Source organism: Apteryx rowi, unplaced genomic scaffold (assembly GCF_003343035.1).
Source record: "Apteryx rowi isolate R43461 unplaced genomic scaffold, aptRow1 scaffold_1522, whole genome shotgun sequence".
Taxonomy (NCBI): Eukaryota; Metazoa; Chordata; class Aves; order Apterygiformes; family Apterygidae; genus Apteryx; species Apteryx rowi.
Window position 1 is genome coordinate 29,957 of NW_020447778.1, and position 9,357 is coordinate 39,313.

At 68.1% G+C, this 9,357-nt stretch overlaps 1 protein-coding gene across 1 annotated transcript in view; it reads right to left on the reverse strand.

Annotated features, from left to right (window-relative positions):
* HCFC1 (host cell factor C1) overlaps positions 1–9,069 on the reverse strand; it is a 20,621-nt gene extending 11,552 nt beyond the window's left edge. Inside the window, exons 1-16 of the mRNA XM_026059166.1 lie at positions 8,912–9,069; positions 8,498–8,658; positions 8,183–8,391; positions 8,008–8,092; positions 7,440–7,546; positions 6,968–7,147; positions 5,565–5,804; positions 4,940–5,103; positions 4,380–4,577; positions 3,820–4,047; positions 3,502–3,606; positions 3,138–3,357; positions 2,911–3,053; positions 2,681–2,819; positions 2,341–2,561; positions 9–1,532 (exon numbers count right to left, since the gene is read on the reverse strand). Of these exons, the coding sequence (XP_025914951.1) occupies positions 9–1,532; positions 2,341–2,561; positions 2,681–2,819; positions 2,911–3,053; positions 3,138–3,357; positions 3,502–3,606; positions 3,820–4,047; positions 4,380–4,577; positions 4,940–5,103; positions 5,565–5,804; positions 6,968–7,147; positions 7,440–7,546; positions 8,008–8,092; positions 8,183–8,391; positions 8,498–8,658; positions 8,912–8,956 (3,969 nt within the window). The 5' untranslated portion in view covers positions 8,957–9,069. The remainder of the gene's footprint in view (positions 1–8; positions 1,533–2,340; positions 2,562–2,680; positions 2,820–2,910; positions 3,054–3,137; positions 3,358–3,501; positions 3,607–3,819; positions 4,048–4,379; positions 4,578–4,939; positions 5,104–5,564; positions 5,805–6,967; positions 7,148–7,439; positions 7,547–8,007; positions 8,093–8,182; positions 8,392–8,497; positions 8,659–8,911) is intronic.
* Positions 9,070–9,357: the final 288 nt, after the last annotated feature.

Below are 9,357 nucleotides of genomic sequence, written 5' to 3' on the forward strand. Positions count from 1 at the left end.
GGTGGGTTAGAGCAGGGACGCGATCCCATGGCCGTCGTGGTGGTGGCCGTGTTGGTGGTGCCCGTCTCATGGGTTTCACAAGGTGGATTAGAGCAGGGCCGTGATCCCGTGGCCGTCGTGGTGGTGGCCGTGTTGGTGGTGCCCGTCTCGTGGGTCTCGCATGGTGGGTTAGAGCAGGGACGCGATCCCATGGCCGTCGTGGTGGTGGCCGTGTTGGTGGTGCCCGTCTCATGGGTTTCACAGGGTGGGTTGGCGCAAGGACGTGATCCCGTGGCCGTTGTGGCGGTGGCCGTGTTGGTGGTGCCCGTCTCGTGGGTTTCACATGGTGGGTTAGAGCAGGGACGCGATCCCATGGCCGTCGTGGTGGTGGCCGTGTTGGTGGTGCCCGTCTCGTGGGTCTCGCAGGGCGGGTTGGAGCAAAGCCGCGTGGCCGCGGCCGTCGTGGCCGTGTTGGTGGTGCCCGTCTCGTGCGTCTCGCACGGCGGGTTGCTGCACGGCCGCGGCCCCGCGGCCGGGTTGAGCGGGTGCGTTTGGCACTCTTGGTTTTCGGCCCCCATCCGGTCCCCGTGGGCACGGCTGGCGGCGGACACCACGGACATGGTGGTGCCTGTGGCCGTTGTCTGCTGGGTTTGGCACGGGGCGCCGGCCGGCTCTGCTTGCCCCCGGCCCAGGCAGGACCGGGCCGTGGTGGGGGTGTTGGTGGTGCCCGTCTCGTGGGTCTCGCACGGCGGGTTGCTGCACRGCCGGTGGCCCGCGGCGGTGGCCGTGGTGGGGGTGTTGGTGGTGCCCGTCTCGTGGGTCTCACACGGCGGGTTGCTGCACAGCCGGTGGCCCGCGGCCGTGGTGGTGGTGGCCGTGGTGGTGGTGCCCGTCTCGTGGGTCTCGCACGGGGGGTTGGCGCAAAGCCGCGATGCGGCAGCGGCGGCCTCATGGCTCTCGGCACAAGCCCGCGGCCCCGCGAGGGCCCGCACCGTCATGGTGGTGCCGGTGGCCGTGGTCTGCTGGGTTTGGCACGGGGCACCGGTGGCCACGCCGCCCCCGGGGCGGCCCGTGGCCGTGGTGGGGGTGTTGGTGGTGCCGGTGTCGTGGGTCTCGCAGGGCGGGTTGGAGCAGGGCCGGGGCCCGGCGGCCAGCGTGGTGGTGGCTGTGGCGGTGGTGCCGGTCTCGTGGGTCTCGCAGGGGGGGTTGGAGCAGACGCGGACCACGCTGCCGTTGGGGGGCAGCCCCTCGGCGCCGTCGCAGACGAACTGGAGCTGGGCGGCGGGCGCCAGGCCGCCCACGTTGGCCACCACGGTGGTGGTGGCCGTGTTGGTGGTGCCGGTGTCGTGGGTCTCGCAGGGCGGGTTGGAGCACACCAGGGTGACGGTGCCGGGCCCGGCGTCGGCCTGGCCCGAGTCGGCGAGGGTGACGGTGGCGGCGGGCTGCTCCGTGGTGGGGGAGGCCAGGATGGAGACGGGGAGGTCGTGCACCGGCTGCGCCTCCACCCCGCTGGGCGTCGTGATCAGTGTCACCTGCGTGGGCTGGGACACGGGCTGCCGCCCAGCGACCACATCAGCAACCGCCCCAAATCCCCATTCGGGGTCTCAGTCGCGTTCCCCCCAGCCCGTCGTGGGGCTCCCCCAGATCCCACAGTCTTTGGGGGAGCCACGTGTCCCCAAAACTGTGGACGTCACCTCCAAACCCATGGGTTTCTGGTGACCTACGGGCACTGCCAGTGCCCCATGACTGTTTCTCCCCAAATCTGTCCCCATGTCACCCCCAATTCATAGGTTCGTGGCAGCCTGAGGGGTCCTGCCAGCGACCCATGGCCATGTCCCACCAAATCTGTGGCCATCAGCCTAAATCTGTGGGTCCTCCTGATTCATATGGCCCCCAGAGCAGGAGGCCAGGGTCCCTGGTGACCCACAGCTGTGTGTCCCCCATCTGTGGCTGTGTCACCCCCAAATTCCCAGGTCCGTGGTGACCCGTGGGGTCCTGTCATTGATCTCTGGCCATGCTCCTCAGATCCATGGCCACGTCTCCCCTGGATCTATGGGTTCCTGGTGACCTGTGGGGTCCTGTCATTGATCTCTGGCCATGCTCCCCAGATCCATGGCCACATCTCCCCTGGATCTATGGGTCCCTGCTGACCTGTAGGGTCCTGTCACTGATCTCTGGCCAAGCTCCCCAGATCCATGGCCATGTCTCCCCTGGATCTATGGGTCCCTGGTGACCTGTGGGGTCCTGTCATTGATCTCTGGCCATGCTCCTCAGATCCATGGCCACGTCTCCCCTGGATCTATGGGTCCCTGGGGACCCCCAGCCTCATCCCCCACCCCCAAAATCCCCACGGCGCCTCACCTGCATGGTGATGGTGGGGGTGCCGAGCCCGCCAGCGGCCGTCATGGTGGTCTGGGCGGCCGAGACGGTGATGGCGGCGGGGTTGATGACCTGGCTGGAGAGCGTGGCGATGGTGCCCAATGTGGTGATGGGGGTGGCCAGCGAGGCGTTGGTGCTGTGGGCCCCGGCCCCGGCCAGGCTCGTCGACACGGTGCCCGTCACCGTGCCCAGCGTGGTGACACCTGCGGGGACATGTTAGGGACACGTGAGGAGCGTTAGCGAACAAGGGGAAGGGCCCCTGCGGTGGGTGTCACCAGTGGCGACGGCTCTGGGGACAAAAGCACTCGTTAGAGGCACTTACCCGTGGTGCCCTTCACCACCAGCGTGGTGACGGTGGGCTTAACGGCCGAAACGGTGACCGGCGTCACCAGGCGGACGCCCCCCATGGGCACCGTGCGCAGGATGGTGCCCGGCTGCCCGGGAGCTCCTTTGAGGACCACCTGGAGGTAGGATGACGCAGAGGGGTGAGCAGCGTGGCCCCAGGGGACACGTGACAGCCCAAGGGACAGGCCACGAGTCCCCCACGCTCACCTGCGTCACTCCTTGCTGCCCGTGGCCCGTGGCCAGCTTGGGAACGGCCGTGATGATCTTGGCGGGGGTCCCCGTGCCCGACGTCATGACCTTGGTGGTGATGATGGTGATGGGAGACTTGATCCCGGGGCTGCTAGTGACGCCTGGGAGGAGAATGGAAGGACGTCAGGGCCGCAGGGCACCCAGCTCGTGTCCCCCCAACCCCAGAGCAGCTTCCCGACGCTTACCCGTGGCCCCCGACTGGGTGATGATGGCCGACATGGGGATGGTTTTGATGATGGTGGTGGTGCCCGGCTTGGTGGTGCTGGGCGAGACGCTGCTGATGCCCAGGATGGTGGGCTTGGTGGCCGTGGCGCCCGCCTGCGTCGTCGTCAGGATGGTGGTGGGCTTCCCGTCCGCCGACGTCACCAGCTTCAGGATGGTCCCGGCCGGCAGCGGCCCCTTCGTCTGGTTGGGCAGGAGTTAACGGGAGCGGGACACCAGGGTCCCCAAGGAAAGGGAGGGCCATGGGGGATCAACCCCTTCCATGGGGGTCTCGRGGATGGGAGTCAGGTCCGGACACCAGGGTCCCCAGCAGCGTGGGGGGCTCACCTGGATGATCTGGGTGACGGGGCCCGTGGACGCCTGCCCGGTCACTGCCGATGTCTGCACCGGTTTGGTCTGGACCACGGACATCACCTTGCCCAGGTTGGAGATCTGGTAGGGGGGGAAAAAGAGCAGAGCATGCTGGGATGCTGGAGGAACACTCCCACCCACTCTTTCTTCTCCATGTGGACACCAGGATCCGTCAGCAACACCCCGAGGACTCCTGGGTCCTCCAACGTTGAGGGTATTGGTGGGTCAGGGACCCCCCAGGACTTGTGGGCGCTGCAGTCCCCCACCCGGACGCTGGGGCCCCGGGGCACTCACCAGGGCGCTGCCCCCGGGGACGGAGATGGGGCTCTTGACGAGGGTGATGGTCTTGGTGACGCCGCCCACCACGGTGGTCATCACCTGGGCCTGCTGGGCCACCGTCACCGTCCCCGACTTGTGCACGGTGATGATGGGGCGCGTGGCCGTGTTGGTGGTGGGGGCCGCCCCCGAGGTGCCCACCTGGGCCGCCGCTGTCTTCAGCATCCGCGTGGCCGGGTTGCTCACCTGGAGAGGGAGGCAGCTCGGACGCCTGGGTCCATCCCGGACACCCGGACGTCCCCTTTCCCGACCCCCTCGGCTCTAGCTCCGAGCGCCGTTCCGCAGCACCTCAGGTSTCTCCTGGCTCTGGGATCCCGACGCCACCTTGGACACCTGGGACCTTCTCCCCAACCACCAGCTCTAGGTCTAACCATCGTTTCTGGCCACCCTGGAGCACCTGGGTCCCTCTTGGCTCTCCCAAAACCAAGCCCGGATGCCAACATCCCCTCTCCCAGATTCCCAAGCTTTTCTTTTCCCCCCCAATCCCAGCCCGCACGCCTGGGTCCCCGGGGCCTTACCATGACGGGGGAGGAGGCCACCTTGACGGTGGCGGGCAGCGTGGTGGTGCCGGGCGAGACGGCCACCGTCTTGACGATGGTGGCGCCGGCGGGGACGCTGAGCACCGTGGGGGCCGAGGCCGGCGGGATCTTCTGGGTGGCCGCSGCCGCCGCCGCCAGCGCCGCCATGCCGCTCATCTGGGGGCTGCTGCCGATCACCTGGGGTGGGGGGACGGGACGGGGTGGCCTGTGTCCTCTCTCCCAACCATGTGTCCCCATGTCCCCTCTCCAGCTGTGCTATCTCCCTTCAACATCTTTGTGCCACCATGTCCCATCTGTGTCCCTCCACATCCCATCTGTGTTCCTCCACCCTCTCTCCTGCTGTCCCCCATGTTCCTCCATGTCCCCACGTTGTCCCCTCTCCTGCTGCCCTGCCCCACACCCCTCGGTGTCCCCATGTCCCCTCCACATCCCCTCTCCCACCCCCACGTGTCCCTCAGTGTCCCTATATCCCCTCTCCCACGTCCCCGTGTCCCCACGTCCCCTCCGCGTGCCCCCCACCACCACCCTCCGTCACTCACCGTGCCCTGGGGGCTCTGGGTGGGCACCACCATGCGGACGCCGGCGGGCAGGGACGTCACCGTCACCGGGGCCTTGCCGGGCTGCCCGGCCGAGCGCACCGTCACCAGGGGGGGCCCCGCCGCCGCCGCCGGGGGCCCCGTCACCTTCAGCACCGCGGGGACGCCTGCGGCAGGGGGTCAGCGCACGCCCGGCACCTGCCGCCCCCAAATCCCCTTCCCGAGCTCCTCTTTGTCCCCTTATGTCCTCCTTGTCCCCCCCCACACACAGCCGCGGGTGCCTCCTGACCCATATCTTTGTCCCCACATGTCCCCAAACGTCCCCTATCCCCCAAACCCATCTAATGGGCCATGCTGCGTCCTCCTAAGCTTCTCGTCCCACGCGTCCTGTCCCTTGCGTCCCCACACCCCGTGTCCCCAACGCCTCCGGTGTCCCCACGCACTCCTTGCCCCCGGTCTGCGTCCCCACGTCACCTCTGTCCTCGCGTAACCTGCCCTCGCCGCATCCTCTCCGCATCTCCCGCATCGCCACGTGCCCTGTCCCCACCGTGTCCCCCAAAACCCCCCCATGTCCCCTTTATCGCTACGTGCGCCGTGTCCCCGTCCCCCCCCCAGCGTCCCCGCTCACCGGGGGTGCGGGCGGCGCCGGCGCCGGGCAGCGGGGCGGCCGCGGCCGGCGCGGGGCTCTTGGGGGGGTTGGCGGGCACCGAGGGCACCGGGGCGGGCGCCGGCGAGGCGGCCGCCGGGATCTCGTACTTCTGCAGCTGCAGCAGGTAGGAGTCGGCCGTGGGCACCGGGCCCCAGCTCACCTCCAGCGACGTCGTGTTGGCCCGCACCAGCTGCACCCGCGCCGGCGCCGGCGGCCGCTCTGCGGGGGGAACGACAGGGGTCAGAGGGGGACGTGGGCGCCCCGGCGCCCTCCGAGCCACCCCACGGTCCCGGTGGGACATCGCAAGGTCCTAATGGGACGCTACGAAGTTCTTGTAGGGCTTAAAGCTGCCTCAAAGCCCTGGTGGGACACCACGAGGTCCTTGTAGGGCCTGGGGCCACCTCAAGGCCCTGGTGGGACACCACGAGGTCCTTGTAAGGCCTGGGGCCACCTCAAAGTCCTAGTGGGACGCTACAAGGTCCTAATGGGACACCCCGAGGTCCTTGTAGGGTACAGGGACATGCCCCAGGGCCTGGGGCCACCACAAGGTCCTAGTGGGACACTACGAGGTCCCTGTAGAGCTTGGGGACATCCCCCAGTGCCTGGGGCCACCTTGAGGTCCTAATGGGACACCGCAAGGTCCCTGCAGGGCCTGGGGCCACCGCAAGGTCCTAGTGGGACACCGCAAGGTCCCTGTAGAGCTTGGGGACATCCCCCAGGACCTGGGGCCACCTCGAGGTCCTAGTGGGACACCCCAAGGACCCCCCCCCAGAGCCTAGGGACACCCCAAGGTCCCAGTGGGACACGCCAGTGGCCCTCCTGCGACCCCTCGTGGCTCCAGGATGGGCACAAGGACACCCCCAGGATCCCAGAGCCCCCCCCAACATCCCACCGGACACCCCAGTTCCCCTCCCGGGACACCCAGGACAGTACTGGGATCCCACCAGAACACCCCAGAGCCTCGACGGGAACCCCAGCAGGCACCTGGGGACCCTCCGGGACTCCCCAAAGTCCAAACAGGACCCCTGTCTCTCTCCTGAGGTACCCCACGGCCCCCAGGATGGTGCTGGGCACCCCCTAGATGCCCCACAGCCCCAGTGGGAAACCCCACGGACCCAGGAGACACACGGGTGCCCCCCCAGGACACCCCAAGGTCCCCGTAGAACACCTCATTTTCCTTCCTTGGATGCCCCAGGGTCACAGCCAAGGCTTGGGAGATCCCCCAGGACCTCAAGCGATGCCCAGGTGCCCCTCCAAGACCCCCAGCAACACCCAGGTGGAGCCCAGGGATCCCCCACGACCCCAGCCGAGGCCAAGGAACCCCCCGCCCCCCCCCAAGGACCCCAGGCGAGGTCCAGGGATCCCCCCAACACCCAACTCACCGGTCTCCAAGTACCAGAGATCCTTGCAGCAGACCTGGTTGTTCCAGGCCTTGCGGTAGCCGTCGCGACCGCTCCAGATGTAGAGGCGGGTGGTGATGGCCACGGCGCAGTGGCCGGCCCGGGCCCGCGGCACGTTGTCCTCCAGCGTGTCCATGAGGATGGGCTCCCACGCCATGGAGTCTAGGGACGCGGGGAGAAGGGGGGGGGGACACGGGGATGGCGCGTTGTCGCCCCGTAGACGGGTCCGGGCAGGGTGATGGGGGGCACGGGGAGAGATTTGGGGGCAGTTTGAGAGGTTCTTCACCCAGATCGAGGGAGGCTGGGGAGGTTTGGGGGGTTCAGGAGTTGGTCCCTCACCCAGGCAAGGCAGGTCGGAGCAGGTTTGGGGGTTCAGGGGTAGGTTTGGGGGTGCAGGAGGGGCCTCTTCGCCAGGCTGAGGCAGCCCGGCGGATTTTGGGGGGGGGTCCCTTACCCAAGTTGAGGCAGGCCAACGTGTTTGTGCACTTCCACTCCTTCTCGTGCGTGGCCACCTTGACGTCGTCCATGACGAGGGGCACCCAGCCCCCAAACACATACATCCTGGGGGGCGCGACAGGGGGGGTCATGGGGGCCCGCGGGACCCCCCACAGCCACCCCCAGAGAGGGACACGGGGCTGGGGGACCCCAAAAACAATCTGGTGGGGGCAAAAAGACTCAAGCAGACAAGGGAACACGGAAGGAAACCTGTAGCCAACCTGGGAAGCGGGGGTCAAGGGGGTGCAAGGGGGGGGTCTGTGGGGCACAGGGGACACCCACATCCCTCCAGAAGGGATTGGGGGGGTCAGGGGCCCCCCACATTGATGGGAGATCGGGGCGGGGAATGGCGTCTTGGGGGACTCCACATCCACATGGGTGTTCAAGGAGTTTGGGGAACCTCTGCATCCATCTGGGGGTGCGGCCAGGAGGGACAAAAAAGGGTGAGCAGGAGTTTGGGGGCCCCCCCAAATCCATCCAGGGGGGCTGCCGCGGATTAGAGGAGTTTGGGGAACCCCCCGACTCACTTGTTGCCGATGGTGGTGGCCGAGTGGAGGCTACGGGGCAGCGGGGCGACCCCGCTCAGGCTGGGCTTGTTCCAGGTCAGCGTCTCTGCCGGCGAAAAAGGCAAGAAAACGGTGAAACGCGCCCCCCCAAAACGGCTGACGGCCCCCACACGGGGTCCCAGGCGTCCGGGCCTACCGATGTCGAGGGTCCAGAGGTCGCCGAGGCGGCAGCCGCTCATGCCGCCGTAGATGACGAGCTTGGACTTGCGGCTGTCGCGCTCGGTGTAGACGACGGCGGTGTGCGACTCCCGGGGGGGCGGCAGCACCCCGTAGGTGATGGGGATGTCCCAGGCCACCACCCCTGAGCCGGGGCGCAGCTCCAGGATGTACAGGTCGTTCAGGTACCTGCAGAAAAACGGGGCGGGGGGGGGGGGAAGGTGCCGTGAGGGACCCAGGCATCTGGGATTCCCCCCCCCCTCTTCTCCAACCAAAGGGCCCAGGCGTCCGGTACCGGGGGATGTTGTTCTTGGGGTCCTCGCTGTCGTTGGCCAAGCCCCCGAAGAGGTAACACTTGTTGCCCACGAGAGAGAAGCTGTGGCCCAGGCGGGGGCAAGGCGGGGGCCCGTTCTTGGGCGTCTTCGCCTTGAGCCGCTTCCACTCCCAGCGGCTGGCCTGCAGGAGAGCGCCCGCGCGCGGGGGGTTTTGGGGCGGTTCGGCCTCAAAACCCCCCCCCCCCCCCCCCCCAAATCACCACCACCCTCGAGGAAACGGGCCTCCAGGATCCTCCTGGCGGATCCAAGCATCCAAACTCCCCCAGGTTTTCACTGCGAAGGAAGCTGGGCATCCGGGGGCCCAGGCATCTGGGGTGCCCCCCCCCCGCCCTCCCAGGGGGCCCAGGCGTCCGGGGACCCGGGGCGTCCGGTACCTGGAGCTCGTAGAGGTCGTTGCTGTACTTGCCGTACTCCACCATGCCGCCGAAGACCAGGAGCCGGGTGCCGTCGCAGACGAAGCCGTAGGCGGCGCAGCCGGGCGGGATGTCGCCCCGCACCGCCGGGATGAACCACTGGTTTGTGGCTGGAAAAAGAGGGGCCGGGGGGGAGGGGGGGTGTCAGCTGGGAGGGGCCCAGGCGTCCGGGGACCCCCCCCCAAAGACGCATTTGGAGCTGGGAAATGCTGCCCCATCCCCACCGAAAATTGGACCTGAGCATCCCAAAAAGAGGGAACAAAGGGTTAATGGGGGGGGGGGCGCAATTAGCAGCATCAACACCTGGACCTGCTAATGGGGGGGGAGGGGAGGGAAGCCCGGACACCTGGATTCCCTGCCACCGCCCCAGTGCACCCTGGGACACTGGAGGCCCCCCCCCCGCTGTC